The sequence below is a fragment of the Erpetoichthys calabaricus genome, chromosome 13, assembly GCF_900747795.2.
Source record: "Erpetoichthys calabaricus chromosome 13, fErpCal1.3, whole genome shotgun sequence".
Classification (NCBI taxonomy): Eukaryota; Metazoa; Chordata; class Cladistia; order Polypteriformes; family Polypteridae; genus Erpetoichthys; species Erpetoichthys calabaricus.
Window position 1 is genome coordinate 134,398,178 of NC_041406.2, and position 22,334 is coordinate 134,420,511.

The window sequence follows — 22,334 nt, forward strand, 5'->3', positions numbered from 1 at the left end:
AGAGAGGTCAGTTCCACGCTATATACAATCATCAAATTAAAATGTTAACAGTTCTCACACACCCAAGGACCATCCTTCCTACATTTACGACATATGTACCTGTTGCAATGTACACACCTCTCTATGACAACAAAGTTCCTCTGCAAGGTGAGCCATGAACACTCTTCTTTTCTCAGCTGGAAATTACAGGGATTCTCTGATGTGGCAGAATAAAAGCTGAGACACAAATGTGGGTTTGAATGCACATGTGCTGTATAAGGCATGCACACATTACTGTATACACTTCATGTCTACATTTTGTCAATTATTACTAAAACATGAAACACTTCTGTTTTAACGATGTGTTTACATAGATTGTTGTAGACACGGAACACACATGAAATGTATGTATTCCAAATGACGATATATTTTTTACCCTCTACAACTCCAACACTTTACTCCAAAATAAACACTGAGCACTGAGAACCTTCTTTGCAAATTGAGCTGCAGCGGGGGGATGGGACAGCAGGCTGATTGCTGCTTGTGCTGATCGACACATTTACAACACAGAAGACGCTGACAGAGACGTGTGAAGGAATTTAAGGTGGGCCAGGATTACGCGTTTTTTCGTAGGCTTTGGTAATTCAAGTGTTAACAATCACTGCTATTAGCAAAATGCATTGCACTTTTCATTCCAACAGATGGGACATCACAAACATATTAATAAACACATTGCATTTTTCATTACAACATATCCAGCATCACAAACATAGTAATAAAAGCATTGTATGTTTCAGTTCAATAGATGGAACATCACAAACATTTCTAGTATTAAAATGCATTGCATTTTTCATACCAACAAATAATGCATCCTGAACATTACTTATTTTATGAATACCATATAAAATGTCATATAACAGAGACATAGCCCTGAGGGGCACTCAGACAAATGTCCCTTTTTTGAAGGTGGATAATTTAGTTAGATGCTATGCTAAACTCAAATACACCAAGCAGTATACATGTATACCTGTATCTGTAGATCCATCTATTGATCTTTTCAAAAATAAGTATCTTTATATTTTTTCTTTGAAGAAGAATTTAAAAATCCTAATAGTAATACCATAAGCAAATTGGTTTGAATTTGAAATTTTGTAGGAATACAACAAAGGTTTGTTACATTTCTATCATGGGTGATAATGCACTCTTTTCAATAGCTGTTGAAAAGTAATTGAACAATCTCACAGGGTGCTCTAACTGAACTATACTAAAGTAATGAGTCTTCTGTGTTAATTTAAATACTGAGGGAGAAAGAGTCATTGTAATACTGGCATTTAAAAAATTTGAGATTTTGAAGTCCCAGTAATCAAAAGTTCTGTATTCTACTGTACTGTATATTGAGAATTAACAAATTTTATGTGGCTCATTTTCTGATAGTAGTTTTTTTTACTAGAACAAGGGTCCTCAGTTATGTTACTGGAGGGTCACAGTGGCTGCAGGTTTTTGTTCCAAACAGTCTGGTAATTAGAAGCCAGACCTAGCAGATAATAACACTTAATATTTAATTAAATGGCTTCTTAGTGTTTTCCAAGACAAATGTTTATCACATTGTACATTGTTAATTTTCTGAGAACATGATCCATATGTTTTGTGGTCTGGAACAGACCTGTACCTCTTGGTTCTTACTTTCTTTCTCTTTTATTTAAAAACATTTGATTAACACAGATATTTCATTATACAGTACATATATAGAGATTAAAATAGAAGTATGTTAGCTGGAGAGCTGGTAGTTCCTTTGTCATTTGTATCTCATTAATAACTTATGGCTGGTTAAGGGAACAGTCAACAGTTAAAACTTAAATGCAGCTGTTTATAAGTAAAATGGGCAATTAAGGGTTCTGAATCTTAACAAGCGGTTAACTAAAACTAAGTCCGAAAATATTTAATGGTTTTGTAGTAAATGAACAGGTTCTAATTAACAATTTGGTTAAAGCGAAAACCTGCAGCCACTGTAGCCCTCCTGGATGTATTTGAGAAGCCTTGCTCCCATGTATTGATATAATTAAGTTGAAGGGTGTGAAGATATTCACAACATTAAGTGACAGAAGTATATTTTTTAATTGACAAAAGGAAATCTAATATAAAGACACAAGTACTGAAGTTTCAGACTTTCTCATTATACGGTATTTATGATCCAGCTGGTGACACCAGGTTTGAGCCTTTTGTTCACGTAACATGGCTGTATTTGTTCCTGCCAAAATAAAACTCTTTTATTTGTTAATTGTGCCTGAATACAAATATTTTTGCTAAACAGTTACCTAGAATTTAAAATCAATCAGGGTTACAGGGGAGTCACATAATTATTATATGTCAAAATATCTTTCACACTAAAGAAATTAAAATGTGCATGAATTCTTTAAAACATTATCTTGGTTTAAAACAGTATTTATCAACAAAATATTCAAATGTTCTGTTTATTTAAAAAAGGGACACCAGGGGAAAAAGGAGAAAGAGGAATACCAGGTATTGGCATACAAGGACCCAGAGGACCTCCTGGACCACCAGGTACATTACATTGTAAAATGAACTATACATAAGTACTCGTTTAAAATTCTGTTTAGTGCATTATTAATGCCAATAGTACAATACCATGTATTTGAGGGATAAAATAAGGTCTCATACTGTTCTACTGTCCAGTTTCTTGGGTGGCACAATGGTTAGTGTTACTGCCTCATGGATCTAGCATTCACCAGTTTCCACCCACATCTCCAGGAACATGTTTGATAAGATAATTGGTAATTCTATATTCACCCCATGTGAGTTTGGGTATGGTTGTGCATGGCCAAGGAATTTACATAAGTAAAGAGAAATTTACATAAGCATGTGTTGCATGTATTATTATTATTATTCTCTTGCAGGATATGAAATCTAAACTTTAGTGCATAATTTATGCAATCTGTTTATCTCTACCAAAAAGTGAAACCAGTATTATTTTTGTAAATTTTTAATAGGCCACAGACTATAAGAGTAAGAGATTTTCTGTTAAAACGGTAGTTTTGGCAGTATTGATAGTCTGATAGGCTAGTACAAAATTTTCTTTTATAGTGACTTTCAATAGAAGTTTAGTGAAAATCTCTCTACTAGTATTATTATAGACTCTTTGTGGAAAAAGATAGGGATACATTGCACAATAAAAGTACATAGTGACAAAAATATGTAGAACAAAAGATGAGGGTTGTGCTTTGCTCATACAGGCATATCAAGTTACATAATGTAGGACTTTTACACAGAAATTGTGGCTTTTTTCTCTTCTAATTTTGACTGTAATTAAGCACATCCACATATTTGACATATATTTACAATATTGTTAGGGCAATTTACTTTTTTTTCTGTGAACTGCTGGATATGCTTCCAAGGTTTTTTCTCAATGAATTAAACTACATACATTCAATTAAACTGCAATTTCTGATAATTCAGGACAGCACTATTTGTTTTAGGGACCATAGATTCCCTTGTAGGTAGTAATCATTTGCTGTTTCTCTTCTGTGGATGCTTGCACTTTAACTACAGGTAAAATTCCGTTACAACGAACTCCCAGGGACCTAAAAAATATTTAGTTGTAACGAAAATTTTGTTGTAATGAGGTTCTGTATTTGTCACTATAGTGCTTTCTTTAACTTGCACTCAGGCATTTGCAATCATTTCAATAGCTTCTTTCGAGTTAATTTTAATCTCCTCCTGCCTACAAGTTATGCTGACGAGAAATTTTCCAGGATTTCCTTGCGATAATACACTTTCAGGGTGCGAATGATGCCCAAATCCAATGGCTGAAGCGCTGCCGTGCAATTGGGTGGGAGGTATTCAAAGCGAACATTATCTAAATGTGTAAGCATGTTGTGGGCAGCACAGTTATCAATCAGAAGCCGAATCATCCTTTTTTTTCTTCATATTGTGAGGTTTCTGAATTCTTTTCAAGAAAGTTGACAGCGTCGATAGCGATAGCGAAATTCCGAATTCATTGGCAACGTCTTTTTTCTTTTTGCCACAATCAAGATCTGCAAAAAATGTAAAGTTTTTTTTCTAATATGAACTGTTATCGTTTTTTCGTGTCTGCCTTTTCTATAGGAGGGTGACAATGAGTTAAATTCCAATGAATGCTTTTAAAATGTTGACGAGTGATAAGCAAAAGGTATCACTGAAATCCGCAGGAAACAAAAAAAGGCAAAAAAAAAACTATGAGGAAAGTTCAAAGAAACAAAAAACATTTACAGTATTTCTGTTTGGTGGATTGTTGTGCACAACTGAGCTGCGGCCACAGAACTAACTGCTCTGTGGATGATTCATTCAGGCATTTCAAGTTCTTTTGGACACTTCGTTGTAATGAAAGTATCTGCTGAATGTACTTTGTAGTAATGAGATTTCTATAGACTTGCGTCATATGGGGAAGCTGTCGGGACCATAAAAATACTTCATTGTAATGAAAATTTCGTTGTAGATAGATAGATAGATAGATAGATAGATAGATAGATAGATAGATAGATAGATAGATAGATAGATAGATAGATAGATAGATAGATACTTTATTAATCCCAATGGGAAATTCACATTCTTCAGCAGCAGCATACTGATACAATAAATAATATTAAATTAAAGAATGATAATAATACAGGTGAAAAAAACAGACAATAACTATTTATAATGTTAAATATTAACGTTTACCCCCCCCCTGGTGGAATTAAAGAGTCGCATAGTTTGGGGGAGGAACGATCTCCTCAATCTGTCTGTGGAGCAGGACAGTGACAGCAGTCTGTCGCTGAAGCTGCTCTTCTGTCTGGAGATGACATTATTTAGTGGATGCAGTGGATTCTCCATAATTGATAGGAGCCTGCTGAGCGCCCTTCGCTCTGCCACAGATGTTAAACTGTCCAGCTCCATGCCAACAATAGAGCCTGCCTTCCTCACCAGTTTGTCCAGGCGTGAGGCGTCTTTCCTCTTAATGCTGCCTCCCCAGCACACCACTGCGTAGAAGAGGGCGCTCGCCACAACTGTTTGATAGAACATCTGCAGCATCTTATTGCAGATGTTGAAGGAAGCCAGCCTTCTAAGGAAGTATAACCGGCTTTGTCCTTTCTTGCACAGTGCATCAGTATTGGCAGTCCAGTCTAATTTATCATCCAGCTGCACTCCCAGATATTTATAGGTCTGCACCATCTGCACACAGTCACCTTTGATGATCACTGGGTCTATGAGGGGTCTGGGCCTCCTAAAATCCACCACCAGCTCCTTGGTTTTGCTGGTGTTCAGGTGTAGGTGGTTTGAGTCGGACCATTTAACAAAGTCATTGATTAGGTCCCTATACTCCTCCTCCAGCCCATTCCTGATACAGCCCACGATAGCAGTGTCATCAGCGAACTTTTGCACATGGCAGGACTCCGAGTTGTATTGGAAGTCCGATGTATATAGGCTGAACAGGACCGAAGAAAGTACAGTCCCTTGTGGCGCTCCTGTGTTGCTGACCACAATGTCAGACGTGCAGTTCCCAAGACGCACATACTGAGGTCTGTCTTTAAGATAGTCCACGATCCATGCCACTAGGTATGAATCTAATCCCATCTCTGTCAGCTTGTCCCTAAGGAGCAGAGGTTGGATTGTGTTGAAGGCGCTAGAGAAGTCTAGAAACATAATTCTTACAGCACCACTGCCTCTGTCCAAGTGAGAGAGGGATCGGTGTAGCATATAGATGATGGCATCTTCCGCTCCCACCTTCTCCTGATATGCAAACTGCAGAGGGTCAAGGGCGTGTTGAACCTGTGGCCTAAGGTGGTGAAGCAGCAGCCTCTCCATGGTCTTCATCACATGTGATGTCAGAGCAACAGGCCGAAAGTCATTCAGCTCACTAGGACGTGATACCTTTGGGACTGGGGTGATACAAGATGTTTTCCAAAGCCTCGGGACTCTCCCCTGTTCCAGGCTCAGGTTGAAGATGCGCTGTTTTGGACCCCCCAGCTCCGATGCACAGACCTTCAGCAGTCGTGGCGATACTCCATCTGGACCCGCTGCTTTGCTGGCACGAAGTCTCCTCAGCTCTCTGCTCACTTGCGCTGTTGTTATTATGGGTGGGGATGTTTTTCCTATGCTGGTATCAGCAGAAGGATGTGTGGAGGGTGCAGTACTCCGAGGTGAGAGTGAGAGTGGGTTAGGGTGGTCAAACCTGTTAAAAAAGTTGTTCATTTGGTTTGCTCTCTTCACGTCTCTCTCAATGGTGGTACCCCGCTTCGAGCTGCAGCCAGTGATGATCTTCATCCCATCCCACACTTCCTTCATGCTGTTATTCTGCAACTTCTGCTCCAGCTTTCTCCTGTACTGCTCCTTCGCCGCCCTGAGTTGGACTCGGAGTTCCTTCTGCACGCGCTTGAGCTCATGCTGATCACCGTCTTTAAAAGCCCTTTTCTTCTGATTCAAAAGGCCCTTGATGTCACTTGTAATCCATGGCTTGTTGTTAGCATAGCAGCGTACTGTTCTTACTGGAACTACAATGTCCATACAGAAGTTGATGTAGTCAGTAGTGCAGTCAACAACTTCCTCAATGTTCTCATTATGAGATCCCTGCAGGATATCCCAGTCTGTAGTTCCAAAAAGTTCTCTCAGAGTATTCTCAGCCTCCGGGGTCCACTTCCTGAATGATCGTGTGGTTACAGGTAGGACTCTAACTTTTGGTTTATAGTGAGGCTGAAGCTGAACCAGGTTATGATCTCCTTTCCCAAGCGCAGGCAGCGGGGTGGCGCTGTATGCGTCTTTAACGTTTGCATACAGTAAATCAATAGTCTTATTTCCCCGGGTGTTACAGTCCACATACTGGGAGAATGCAGGCAATGTTTTGTCCAGCGTCACATGGTTAAAGTCTCCAGCGATTAGCACAAGCGCCTCAGGGTGCTGCGTTTGTAACTTAGCAACAGCGGAATGGATGATGTCACTCGCTGACTCCACGTCTGCCCGAGGAGGAATGTATACAATAACAACAATGACATGTCCAAACTCTCTGGGCAAATAGTAGGGACGTAAACTTACGGCCAACAGTTCGATATCCCTGCAGCAAGTGGAGATTTTGACGTTAACATGTCCAGAGTGACACCACCGTGTATTAACATAGAGAGCGAGTCCTCCTCCTTTGTGCTTACCACAGGTACTTGCATCTCTGTCCGCTCTAACTGTGCTAAACCCGGGTAGCTCCACGTTGGCATCTGGGATGGTGTTATTTAGCCACGTTTCGCAGAAACACAACAAACTCCATTCTCTGTAGGTCCTTACATTTTTCACCAGCGCAGCCAGTTCGTCGATCTTATTTGAGATTGAGTTTACATTCCCCAGAATCACAGAAGGCACCGAAGGCTTGAAACGCCACTTTCTCGCAAGCTGCTTCTTTTTTAGCTTAGTGCCGGCTCTGCTGCCACGATACCGCCTTCTTACCTCGTCGGGTAAATATGGAACCACACCGGCACTGGCATTTGTTCTCAGCGCCCGAAGTTGAGTACTTGAAAAGGCGAGTCTCGGCGTGTTAAAATCCATGCCCATGTTGTAAAAGTAAGTGTGTCCGGGGAAGGAATCCACATAAAATAAAGTGGTAGGAGTGATCAATAAATAAAAATAGAAAAATAAAAAAAATAAATAAATAAAATAAAAATAAAAAATAAAAGTAGAAAAGTACACATACATATACAGTCATACACGGAGCTGCTGAAAAGGCTGCCACTCACGGCGGCGCCAGATGCAAATATATTGTAAATAATATTGTAAAGGTATTCGTTGTAATGGAATTTTACCTGTATTTCCCCTTTGAGTAGAAGATGCTCATGTGCCCATGCAGCGTGACACAATTCAATAAATAGATCCCAGTTTTACAAGAGAACCATTTTTATGAATTCTGTGCACTGCATACAATATGTGTGATGCTAGATACAATAAAGAATTTTGCTCAATTTGATATTTATCAGTGGTGGCAATGGTTTGCTATGCAGCCTCACAGCTCCAGAATCATGGAATTAAAGCCTGGCCTGGGTACCACTGTGTGCAGTTTCCATATTCATTGTGCATATCACACTCATTTTAAATGTGTTCACATATAATGCACAAAGTACCTGCAGTTGTCTGTTTGTATGAAACAACTCAGCTCTTGTTGAAACTTGGCTCGCCTAATTCTTCAAGGAATTTTTTTGGGAAGGTTCAGGTTTTGTTGAGATATCATGAATATAGCACGGTGTACATGTTTTTGAATTTTCAAAGCCTGCTATTAAAAAGCATTGACAAATTTTCAAACTCGTCTGTCATAAAATAGAGAAACATTCATTGAGACTAAAATTACCACAAGTTTACAGTTTTAAATTTACTTTTGGAGAGACTACTTCAACTAGTGTTTTTGTTTTATAATTTCCTTTTTGACTTGTTCAACATCCGCTCCTGATAGCAAAACAGTAACACCTGCACAGTTGTTTGCGCTGCAGTGACTTGTGCTTGATATGCTGTCTATAGAAGCAATATCTGCAGCAGTGCAGTGGCAATGTCTAAACCTTTGTTGGAGCAGCTCACTTCTCTTTAGCTTGAAATCATAGTGGATAAGTAACACGATGTTTATGATTGTAAAAAAATGAAAACAACTTTTATAGAAATGGCTGAAAATGAGAACAAGCCCCTAACCATGGCTTAGAGTTGAACTTCACAACTGAATTGTCTGCAGATCATAATGATTCAGTTTTACTTTGACAGTATATCTATCACTAGCTATCTATCACTGACAGATCCGTCCATCCATTATCCAACCCGCTATATCCTAACACAGGGTCACGGGGGTCTACTGAAGCTAATCCCAGCCAACACAGGACGTAGGGCAGGAAACAAACCTTGGGCAGGGTGCCAGCCCACCACAGGGCACACCCACACACCAAGCACACACTAGGGAAAATTTAGAATCACCAGTGCATCTAACCTACATGTCTTTGGACGGAGGGAACCCATGCAGACACGGGGAGAACATGCAAACTCCATGCAGGGAGGACCTCCTTACTGCGAGGTAACAGCGCTACCACTACACCACCGTGCCGCCCATCACTGACAGACGCATCTTACAATTTTATCTTGAGATTTCAAAGATGATTTTAAATTTTACTTCTTTCAAAAATTCTAGATTTAAAAATTGTTAACTAGAATTAGTCATTGTCCCTCCACAGCCAGCAACTAAGAATATCACATCAATCAATGCAATTATTTCATAAATTGAGATGTCCTAGTTATGAAAAGCATGTCAGTCACCACAACACTATCTTTGGTTTGTTTTTAACCACATGATATTACAAAATAGTATTAAAAACATTGTATGCACTGTTTTAATAAAAATGTTGTTTATTACAGCTATTTTTTTATATTTATCCATACAGTTATTACACTCGCTTATCCAGAGCAGGGCTGCAGGGAATCTAGAGCCTGCAATAGAAAACATTAGGCTCAAGACAGAAAGATCCCTGGACAACTCAATACAGGGTAAACACACCACTACATTGCATACTCACACAGGCAGTTACATTAATTATTTCATCCATGCAAGGCCAGTTTAGACTATGGGAAGGAATTGACTTCACAATGCAAATTCTAAAATACTATACTGCACCATTGTAAGTTTATTGGGGTATTGACTTCCAAACTAAGAGGAGCTTGGTGTAACTTAATTTTTTTTTATGAATACTGAAGGAATCAATAGAACTTTAAGCTAATATATTTTCCATGTTATTTTCACCTAGTGATTAAGAGTGACTCTGTTGTGTCCATCATATTAATCATTGTCCTTCGAGAAGAGATCTAGTTATGTATCCTTCCCTTTTATAATATGTCAAACATTTGAAATAAAATTATCACCAGCTTTGTTTGTCTGCTATATATATATATGTAGCACTGACACTTTAAGTATCATTTGTATTTGTATGACTGCCATAATTGGCCTTTCAGTGTGTTATTTTTTAGGGAACAGGGTCTATATACAAAAACATTTAATTTTGTTATTAAGACTGCACTTTATGCTCAATATTAACATGAAGACTGCAGAGAAGACATTGTAGGAATCATCATATCAGATTGTTTCAAAACGTTTGTTTGAATCTTTTGAATTAATTTAAGCACTTTTAAATAAGTCAGTATAATCACAAAATGTAATAGTCATGCATTTTTTAGAGATGCACATTAACAATTACTTACTGCATATTAGAATAGCTCAACCTAATATAGAATGCCCTGTAGGGGATGGGTGGGTAGCTGAAGTCCAAGTCTCCAGAACTATTACTCTGGCGGACCTGTCTTCTGACTTTGAGTTATAACTAAACATGGACCTTTCAGAGGTTTTATCTTCTGTAGAGATACTGTTGAATGGAATTTTTGTTTTCCCCTATTCTGTTGTCAACTAGCCATTGTTCAATGATATAAATGGGCATATATTGTTGGGTTTTTATTTATGTTAATTAATTTGGGTTTTCTTTGTGTTACTGTGTGTTTACATTAATCTACTGTATATCTTTATGTGTAACTTTTAAAGTTTGTAATTGTATTGTACCAATGAATTTGTTGCTGCGCTGTGGCGCTTGCATGTAGTGAAGAGCCTCATACAAAAATCAAAATTGAATTGACTGAATTAAATTACTAGCCTGTTTATTTGTTTATTTTTTGTTGATAGGACCACCAGGAGAAGGTCGTCCTGGTAGTCAGGGACAGCCAGGAGCACCTGGCAATCAGGGAACACCGGGACGTCCTGGAAGCCCTGGTCCTACAGGATCAGCTGGTCCCCCTGGATATTGTGATGCTTCATCTTGTGCTGGCTACAGCGTAGGAGGTATGATTAAGCTATATATCTTTTTTCTAAAATTTATGAATTTCCAGATCCATGTTAATTTTGTTTCCAGGTATAAATAATGTACAGTATATATCATCTATTTTAAACTTCGTATGTTTGTGTCTATACTTGGTAAAAAAAGTGCTTTACAAAACCTATTTACTTTCCTAAATGATAATGTGGTGACTCCAGAGTCTTTATATAAACAAAGAAAGGCACTACCACAATAGAAGTTAGGTCCTTTATTTACAATTCTCCTAGTTGAAAATGTTCTCTCAAACACAATATGTCTTATATGTTGGGCGCACTAGAGTCTAAACAGTAGAAGTTAGTTTCTCTATTTCCTGGGACTGCTTATCTAGTTTTGTCTCACAGTCACTGTACTGTTTGTCCCTGCCTATGACAGTAAGATAAACAATAGTTATAAAAAACAAACATATATATATATATGTACATGGGGGGCAAAAGTACACAGAACACAGAGTTTATTCTTGTATTATTATTTATTATAGTATTATTTATTTGTATTATTTGTCTTGTTATTATTATTATTATTAAAGTGTGTTTGAGTAGCAATCCTAACCTGCATGTCTTTTTCCATTCAAACAACCGTAAGCCAACTTTTGCCCAACCCTGTATATAATTCATACCTCACCAATTTTAGATTATCACAAAGGTTTAAGTTGTTAGTATTATGGGATATGATGGCATCTGTGAGCATAGCAACATGAACTACTTAGAATAGAGCCAGCTGAATTAATGAAGCTTGGAAAATTTAAAAAAAAAAATCACTTAGAAATACGCATAGTCAGGTAAATTACTATTCATTGATACTAAATCATTTTTATTGACTGGCTGATGACACTCCAACATTTCAACTGTAAAATAATGTAATGAATTTCAGAGTTTCTACATTTCTACACTTTCTTTACCTCGCTTGTGATTCACACTTTTAACTATCATTGATATAATGTAATAATAACTAGCTAGGAGCAATTAGAGAAATTAAGCAATGGAAAAACAAGGAAAAGAAAAGGGTGCTTGCTGAATTTTGCCACATTTGTTAATATCTAGCCATTTAATGATGGTTTCAGTGTTCATTTTCCTATCTATTAAATCCTGAAAAAATGTTGATGTACATATATTAAAATGTAGGTTTTTCATCAGGCTTAGCAAGACTTAATATGTCAAAAAATTGGTTGTAGAATGCTGCAGCAAGACTCAAAAAAATCAAACAGATTTCCTTTTTTATTAAATCATTGCGATGGGCTGCTGTGTGTGATAGGTGACAGCTAATGAGTGGTATACTGATAATATAATGCATACAGTACCAAACAAGGAAAGAAGAAAAATTGATATTTTAGGCCATCCAAACAGAAAAGAGGCTTATCTGTCATGTTTGTCATACAATCACAGCATGGAAAAGCAAAAAGATGTACTGAGATTGCAGCTGAACTCACCATACCTGGAAAATATGCTCATATATATATTGTCAGGCAATATGTTAATTGATTGTCTAAATATGGTGACGAATTAAGGTCGTGAACCGAGGTTCCACTGTACTTGCGCTTGTTATTTGTATTCAAACTAGTGTTGGTGAGGCAGGGCAAAAAGCAGCATCTTTAAGAAAATAATTGGTGTTGTAGCAACAAATTGTTAATAAGTAACAAAAACAGATTTTCATTAATGGGAAAATAAGGCTTTTGATAAATACAAAGCAGTAATGCCGAAGACTCAGCTAAAGTGATATGAAAGGTAGACCAGCTATGCAAGTCTTGTTTAAGTTTTTTCATGTAGCCAACAAAATTTTGTTGATAAAGACCTTTATGTTTACTTATGATGTTTACCCCTAGGTATTTAAACTAATGTGCAATGATAAAAGGGAAGGTGTCCAGTCTAATATTGTGTGCTAGAGAGTTCACTGGAAAGAGCACACTTTTATTCAAATTAACTTTGAGTTCAGAAATCTTTTGAAATTATGCTAGTGCTGTTAGGACTGCAGGTGCAGTATTTTGTGGATCTGATATCTATAGTACCATATCATCTGCACATGTTCTTTTCAAGTCCTTCTCTGGTAGACTAGACTAGATTTAGTATTTTCTAGTAATCAGGATAGAATAGAGAGTATAAGGGTGATTGAACCACAAGGGTCAAGTGACCATAATATAACCCAGTTCTCAATGTTTTGGAAGAGTGTGTATGCAAAGACTAAAACTATTAAGTTTAACTTTGGTAGGGCACATTTTTGAGTAGATGCTTCAGAGTCTCCCCAAGCAGACTCTTGCCGAAGCGAACTGTCCAAAATGAAAGAGATGATTGCTGCACTGGCTACAGCCATAAGTGAGCTTAAGAAGGATAACAAAAACCGGGAAATGCGTCTATTTAAACGTTTTGACGTGACCTTTAAAGGCATAGTGGAGAAATTAGAGGAACACATTGAAGAAAATAGATCCAAACTGAAAAAACTTGCCGATCAGTTGAATGACGCTACAGATCAGCTGGAGGACGTTAAGCAGGGATTCACGGCTTGAATTGAAACAGCGGAACAAATGGCATCTAACACCGATGAAAACGCTACAGCTGCGAACTCCGAATGCAAAAAACTCGGAGACAGACTTGCGGCCCTGGAAGATGGGTGCAGAAGAAATAATATAAGAATTGAAGGTATACCTGAGAAACAAGAAAGTTCAAACCCAGTGAAATTTGCAGTAGAATTACTCTCTAAAATAATTGGAGATGACTTTAAATTAGATACCGAGATAGCAGCAGCTTATCGCATACTGAGATCAAACACCTTTAAACCCAGGTCTTTTATTGTCCACTTCGAGCAATTACGATGTAAGCTTGATGTGATGGCACTTCTCAGACACAAGCAAGAGATTATATTTGAAAATAATCTTATTCGTATTTTCCCCGACTTCTCTCCTTTAACAGCTGCAAAACGCGCAGCCTACTTCGACATTAAAAAGCTGCTACGGAAAGCCGATATCAAATACAGCCTCTTGTATCCCACCAAACTGAAAGTGGAAGTTCAAGACAAATATTATGTATTTTCCAGCAAGGAGGAAGCTGAAAAGGAATTAAAGAAGCTGTTCTTGACACTCTTTTAAAAGTCAATAATGAGCTGTATTCTGTCACGGCATGGCAAGGACTTATCATCCGCTGTCTGATCCACTTTTAAAGAGACGGGTATTATAATTATACATCCTTTTCTTTACTTGGACACTATATTTTTATGTTTTAATTACAGCTATAGACATGAGTGTGTGGAAGTAATTAATTTAAGTGTGGAAGTAGGCCTAATTAATTTTTTTTTTGTTTTTTTTTTGGTTTTTTTACTACCCTAAAGTAGACTGTTTAACATCATACCCTTGGTTAAATGCTATTTCTACTATTGCATTAGGATCTACTAAGTATATCCTGGACTACTTGTTAAAATCATTTCCAGGGTTCATTATTTTATTATCTTAATATCTTAAAATTGCTGAAGATTATATTTTAAGCTTAAAGACTGTTAATGATTATATTTTTGGCAGATAGTATTTAGACTTTAGCTGCAATAGATATCTCTACTTTGTTTTAATTCTCAAATGCTGCTGTGGGGGGGTTGTTTTGTTTTGGACGTGCTCTGTCTCTTAGTATGTCAGAGGACTGGAACATTGCGAAGTGGGATTTAGCCTCATGCAGGGAGGCAAAATGGGGGGGTGGGGGGATAAAGAGGGGAGAGAAGGAGAGCAGGCTATATCAAATCTATTCTTCTAATCCTTATAACTATATATATCAACGTAACAATAGGCTATATGGCAATAACTCGTGGGGAAATTTGAAATTAAGATTAAAACTGCCTTACTACCAGTTAAGACTATAAAATGATATCAAAAACTCAGAATCAATGTCTCCATGATGGGACAGCTAACTTTGTGAGCTGGAATGTTAAAGGCCTGAATCACGAATTAAAGAGAAAGAAAGTATGCTCTCACCTAACAGGCTTAAACGCTAAAATAGTATTTTTACAGGAGACCCACTTACTAAGCAAGGATCAGCCCAGACTACAAAAAGACTGGACTGGCCAAATGTTCCATTCTGGCTTTACAAAGAAAACTAGAGGTGTGGGAATTCTCATACACAGAACAGTTCCATTTGTAGCATCAGATGTAGTATCGGAAATGTTTATACACCCAATGTCGATGATAAGGAATTCATGCAAAATCTATTTGCATCCATTCCCAATGTGAACACTCATAAAATTATAATGGCTGGGGACTTTAATTGTGTTTTAAATCCACTCTTAGATAGGTCTCCTGTCACAGGGGGGACGACATCTAACACTGCAAAGACAATTATACAGTTTGTAACTTATCAGACCCCATAAGAATGGCCCCCAGGTGGCATACCCTAAGGCTGCTCTGGGCACGTCCTACTGAGACCTTGTAGCAGATCAAGGACATGCTGGACAGATTATATCTCTCATCTGGCTTTGAAATGCCTGGCAATTCCACAGAAAGAACTGGAATCTGAAGCACCTTAGCATTCACCAGGAATAGCAGATAAGAAAATAAGACAAGATAAAAAGTATTAATTTGTCGTTATCTCATTGTTCACTTGGTAACTGTTCTGCGTACAAATATTACGGTTAAATTCTTAGTCAAATAGGCTGTTATAGTTAGAGGCAGTTTACAAATTCATGCAGAACGTTTTACCCTAACAGTTTTAGAGAATTTTTAAAACAGGGCAAATCGATTATAAACATTACTGGGTAGTGGACTAGGTATAGTATCTTGTTGAAAGGGTTTAAAATCCAAGTAATGAACAATATTTTTCAAAGATGTTTAATTCTGTGAATTAGAATAAAACTAGGGGGCTCCGCCCCCTGCTCGCTTCGCTCGCCAACCCCTGGTGTTGGGGCATGACAAAGAGTGAGATGTATGAATGAGATATAGAATAGTGTGAAGGTGTGGATGATGCATATAGAAAGCAAACAATAAAGCGCTTGGCACAGTGTAATGGTTTATTGGAATATTTCTTTGTACACAACATTAGTAGTAAAGATGGTGTCTTATGCTTGAATGAGTCTTCCTTGGCATGGAGCATTTATAACTTTAACTTTAACGTCAGATGAACGTCGAACACGTGAGAAGGCAACATAAAGTTGTCCATGTCCAAAAACGGGTTCAGAGAGGTAGATGCCAACCTTGTCCATGGTTTGTCCTTGTGATTTGTTGATGGTCATGGCAAATGCAGGTTTAATGGGGAACTGTCGGCGTTTCAATGTAAAAGGTAATTCCAGGTCAGAATTTGTAAGGTCAATTCTAGGAATCAGAACAGTATTGTTAGCATGTGATCCTGTAAGAACTGTCGCTTGAATAACATTGTGTGTCATGGTGTTGACGACTGAACGTGTGCCATTGCATAAACCCTGTTTAGTGTTAAGGTTTCTTAATAGCATGATTATTGTTCCGTTTTTAAGGCTAAGATTGTGTTGTGGTAATCCGGCTGGGTTAATAGTGTTCAAATATTGTAAGGGTAAATTAAGATGGTCATTGTCGTCATCAAAGTCAAGTTTGTCAGAGCTTAGAAAGAGCCGTGCCTCTCCAGGAAGTAATGAAATGACCTGGTTATTAATGTGATTAACATTAATATTTTTTGGACATAATATAGTCCGTTGTATTAAAAGGGGTATTTGGTCTAATGAGATTACTGTTTCAAATATCTCTGTAAGTAAGTCGTCGCAGATAAAGGGTTGAGGAATTGTAATAATATCTGGGTGAAGTACATCTGTATTGGTGAGTGTACCACGTCCCAGTTGTAATAAGCAATTGTTATATTCGGGATCTGGACATCGCATGTTTTGTACTAAGTGTATATTTTGAAAGCAATGCCAATTGTCCGCGTAACATTTTTTTGAATTGCGTTGTAGGTGCCGACGTGAATTATTTTTTTTTTTGATGCGGGTGCGTGTTTGTGGTCCCATTACTCGAGCCGTCTAGTTTTGTACCCGTGATCGTATTGTTAGGAATATGGATAAGTAATAAGGAGGATCGCACTTACTGTTAATATGCGGACTGTTCGTTTCTTCGTATTATCACCAATCAGGTCTCGCGCCTGTATATGTATTGTAGTTAGGGTTACCACTTTTAATACAAAAATATAAGGGACGCATACTGCAGCGGGTGCCACATCCCAGTGCCAACACTTTGCAGACTCTACTTAAAAGACCCACCCTCCTCACTGGACAGTTAAAAAGACCAATCAAACTAACGATGACATCAAGTATTACCCAATCAAAAGTAGGAAAGGAGGCATCTTCATAAAATGCGTGTGGAATGATTTGCATGAGACGCTGCTTTAAAAAAAAATGATAAAAAAAATACGGGACAAATCCCATCCCGTATTGATTCAAAACGGGACGCGCAATTTCATTCTGAAATACGGGACGATTCCGTATTTTAAAGGACGGGTGGCAACCCTAATTGTAGTTCGCTCTCTTGTTGTTTATGTATGACGTCGTCGCGTATTTTAAGGTGGACTGAACAATAGCTGAGCGCATGGGCACTGTCTAAAATCTCCTCCTAACAACAGTACCTTTCCTCCAAAGGGAATATTATTATTTATCAACGTTTGTAGAAGTTTATCAATGGTGTTGAGTAAGTGAGTGGATGCCATTGTAAATTCATCTATAATTAATAGTGTGGCAAGACGGATGTCACGTGCATTGTTACTGTTCATTTTCATAGTGGACACCGATGTTTCTGTGATTGGGACCGGTATATTGCCTTTTGGTGGCCTGATATTTACTCCGGTATATGCAAAAGCAAATGAACTATTGTAGGATCTAATGCAGTTCGTAAAGTTTTTACTTTCAGGTACTTTGTTAGTTAGAAGCTTCTGTAGATATGCAGGATATGAATGTAAAGGAGGCAGTCTAATTTGACCCTTGTGACAACAACGTGTAAATTCATTACTTGTATTGCCAGTTGTTTCTTTAGGGAAGTTAAGTGAATGACAATGATTGCAAATGACATTCATTAATCCCAATGAATTTTCATGCCCGTGATCGTGTATTCATGACTTGTTTGTTCTTCAGCGTGAGAAATATGGATAAGTAATAAGGAGGATCGCACTCACTGTTAATATGGAGCCTTTTCTGCAGTTGAACGGTTAATAGTGCTTCATTGTAAGGAGATCCACCTATGCTGCATAGTGTGAAGGTGTTGAGATGACGTATGTTTAATACGGACGGTTCCTTCAGAAATGGGGCTTTGGGTGTCACTTCTTATTGATGTTAGTGTGTTTGTGGGTCTGAATCGTCGTTTTTGTGAACGTTTCGTGTGCCATGTCCGTAGTCTGTCCCGTTTCGTGTCTAATGGGCTTTGTGTGGTGCTCACGGCTTCTTTTTTTTGGTGTGCTAGCAGCTTGTTGAATCCTCCTCTTTGTGTGTGTCCCGTCCGTTGCTTGTAAGGGGGGGGGGGGGGGGGGGGGGGGGTGGTGGGATTGGTGGGGCGCGAGCGGCTTCTTTTTTTTTGTGTGTCAGGGGCTTGTTGAATCATCCTCTTTGTGTGTGTCCCGTCCGTTGCTTGTAGTTTGGTGCTTGGAGGTGGGTGTGGGATTTGTGGGGCGCGAGCGGCTTCTTTTTTTTGTGTGCTAGTTTCGTGTGCAATGGGTTTCGTACGGCGCTGTGTGCGTCGCCGGCGTTTGACTCCTTTTTTCTGTGCTGACTCCTTTTTTCTGTGGTCGCGACGCCTCATTTCTTGGGGCGCCTGCGCAGTACGTCTTTTGCGTCTACGGCCCATGGCCGGATGTCCCTGCGTCCATCCGGTTTACCATTCTCGGTTAGTAATGTAGATGATGAAATATTATTTATAAGACCAAGCCCTCTAATAGGAAAAAAGAGAAAGTCAACCCAGATATTATGCTTTGTTTGTTACCATGTGAGGTTTACTGAGAACAGCAAAACAGTGAAAATGACATAACCAGGCCTTGTGCAAAGACGACATTGCATGGTTTTACTAATTCTGGTGGTACAATCAGCTTCTTGGATTCACCAGCCATATAATCCTTTTTTTCCCCAAAAATGGGTAGGTCAATAAGTGCTTGCTTTGCCAGTTTCTCCTGGTCCACTTTATTTTTTAGGGACTGGTTCCACAAAGGGCACATCTGGCACACCTGTGAAAAGGTGGAGTGCCTGGTCTTTTGATGGTCCAACCTGAGCTCACTAGTCCTTTTCACGGAGTCCTTTTATGCGGCTGGCTAGGATCAGGTGATCAGAAGAAGTTGTCACATTTGTTTCTTCCTTGGACCTCATGATGTTAGTGTTGCTGCTGGTGGCTTCCTTGACACAGCAGTCTTTTGCAGACTTCTGGCCTTGATTTGAGAAAAAAAGAGAAAATGCTTTGATGTATCTGGAGAACCTTTACTTAGTTTTTTTCTGTGGTTCCATGACCAAATTTACAGGGAAGTGAAATGAACTATGACAGCATATTTTCATTTTTTAATCGTTGTGTTATCAATAAAAGTTTAGTAATCAAAAATCATTTTCTCTTCATCCCTGAGAGCCTTTCTTGCTACACTTTCTGTGGAGCAGTCTTACTATATGCCTAAACTAATCAACTGATTTCTCTTGATCAGGATGAGCAGTGTTTTTATTCCATGATTCTCTAAGATTTCTGATATCCTTATCCTGTCATTAAATGTGACCCACCCAGTAAAATGCAGAAACCTCATTTTGGCCACCTTTTCCTGTCATTTAACTCATTCAGTCATGAAGCAATTAATTACAGGTTAGGGTGGAGATACAGACAGATTGATAAGCATAATGTGAGCTCATAGCTGTCCATTCACCACCATGGATTCACTGCAATGTCCAAAGAATTGCCATCCTGCAATCATTTGATGATCAGTCTTACAATCACCTCTACCTTCACCCATGAATGACTGATTTAAGTCCGTCACTTAGGACATGTGCTCCTCTCTTACCTGAACGAAACAAGCCAATCTTTTCTGGGAGTGGATTGTGACCTCCTATTCAGAAATGCTAATTCTCATGCTGATTGTTTCACATTTTGCTACAAACCATTCTACAGACACAAGGCTAAGGCTTTCAGTCATGGTGGCTGCCTGCTTGATTTGAAAAAGGCAAACAGAAATAGGCTTTAATGTACCACAATGTTCTGTTGTTGATATTACCGTAATTGTGTATTATATTGTTAAGTGTAACGGGAAATGATTCATTTCATTAAACCTCAAGCACCAAAATATATGACATATGATAAATTCTGCCTGTTTTCAGATATACTGGACTTTTCATTAGAAAGAAGAGACCACTGAAATGCTACTATTGTGATTTATCATTTTCCACTAAATGTCCACAGTGATCTCTTTCTAATTTTGAGATATGGGAGACTACTGAGCCAGGTATCTGCTACACACTACTATGCAGTTTCAGTGTGATTTTAGAAAGCTATCTGTGACTCCATTATGAAGCACAAGGGCAAGCTATGTATTTTTTAAGTTTATAAATATTCTTCACTTTAGATTGCAGTTGCTTTTGGCAAATGAATATATACCATGATAGTTCTTGAGTTAATCAAGAACATGGGAATTCAGCTGAAAACGTAAGGGTAAATTTTGCACAAACATTAGGAAGTTTTTATTTACACAGAGAACCATAGACACATCTACCAAGCAGTGTGGTCCACAGTAGGACTTCAGGGAATTTCAAAACTTGACTAGACTTTTTTTTTTTTTTAGAATTAAGTGGAGCGAGCATTTCTGGGCTGAATGTGGCCTGTTTTCGTCTAGATTGTTCTAATTATTTGATGATTGTAAAGAAATTAGCATCCTTTAAACCAAGGGGCAGGAGCACGCTGAGCATTCTACCAAGCCTAAATGTGCTAAAGTAGTTCATTATTGTTTTGAAGTATTGTCCTAGAAGGTTAGATTCAGTATGTCTCATCAAAAGTTGGAGTGTCTGGATTTCTTCGAGCAATAAAGGCGGCTGCATGGTACTTTGATCAGATAGCAGAGGTGCAAGATGCAGCTGCAGAAAATCAGAAATGAAAACAGAGTAGAGGTTATTAAAACTGTCAGATGTTTTGTGCATAATTTTGTAGTATTCATGTAATCTATTAGAACTAATACAAAACAGGAATTATTAAAAGCTAAATTTAAAAATTGTTTTTAGGAGTTTTAAAAATGTTTCATAGTACTAGCCTGGCATATCTTTATCAGTAAAGCATTCCAGTTTTTTGGTTCTTAACAGCAAAAGACGCCTCACCACATGTTGGAGGATCTAAAATTATTATTGAGAATATTGGGAAACATGTATATAAAAGAAAAAGCAAGATTATTCAGAGCTTTTTATATGAATAAAAGTATTTTAAAATTCTAAAGGGCACAAGCAATCACTGTAACAATGCTAAGACTGATGAGATATGCTCAGATGTTCTTCTACTGGTTAAGATTCTTGCTGCTGAAATCTGAACTAACTACAACTGCTTAATGCCTTTCTTATGTAGTCAGGTTAGGAGTGCATTGCAGTAATCTCTCTGACCTGTGGTATTGTACCTAATCTGTGGAAACAATCAATCATTACCCCTGTATCTAAGGTTTCTAGGCCAAGCTGTTTAAATGACTACAGACTAATGGCACTTACCTCTTTTCCAATGAAATGCTTTGAACATTTGGTGAAAAAAATTTTAATGACAGAGACAAAGTCTTTTCAAGACAAAAATCAATTTGCTTATTGTGCAAACAGAAGTGTGGAAGATGCTCTGCTTGTTATCTTACATCAAATCTACACCTTTCGTGATCAGCCTGGTTCATATGTCAGAGCACTATTTTTGGATTTTTCTTCAGCGTTCAGTACTATACAGCCTCATATACTGATTGGGAAATCGAACAGTATGAATGTAAACCCATTTATTACACTATGGATTCAGGACTTTCTTTTAAACCATTCACAGACAGTTAAAGTTCAGGACACTTTTTCAATAGTCATTTGTTCAAACACAGGAAGTCTGCAGGGATGTGTCTTATCACCATTACTGTTTACTCTGTACACAAGTGACCTGAGACAGAACAATGACCATGGCTCCATTATCAAGTATGCGGATGACACCATGACCATAGGACACATATCTGGGGAGGATGAAAGCCACTATGTAAATCAAGTGGACTGTATGGTAAACTGGTGCAATAAAAACTCTCTCATTCTGAATGTAAAAAAGACCAAAGAAATGATATTTGATTTTAAAAGACAGAAAATCTGTATGTTCACCTATTGTAGTTCTGGGAGAGGAGGTAGAAATAGTGACTGAATATAAATACTTAGGAACTAACCTAGATAATAATCTTAACTGGAATACGAATACAAAAAAAATATTCTCTAAATGCAACCAGCGCTTATTTCTCCTCCAGAAACTCAAGTTATTTAAAAGTAGACAAGGACCTCATGTTGTCCTTTTATCGCAGTATGATCCAGTCTGTGATCACT

At 38.1% G+C, this 22,334-nt stretch overlaps 1 protein-coding gene across 1 annotated transcript in view; it reads left to right on the plus strand.

Annotated features, from left to right (window-relative positions):
* The window catches only part of col14a1a (collagen, type XIV, alpha 1a), a 504,124-nt gene that overhangs the window by 476,358 nt on the left and 5,432 nt on the right, over window positions 1-22,334 (plus strand). The window contains 2 exon segments of the mRNA XM_051935518.1: window positions 2,464-2,541; window positions 10,688-10,843. Coding sequence (XP_051791478.1) covers window positions 2,464-2,541; window positions 10,688-10,843 — 234 coding nt within the window.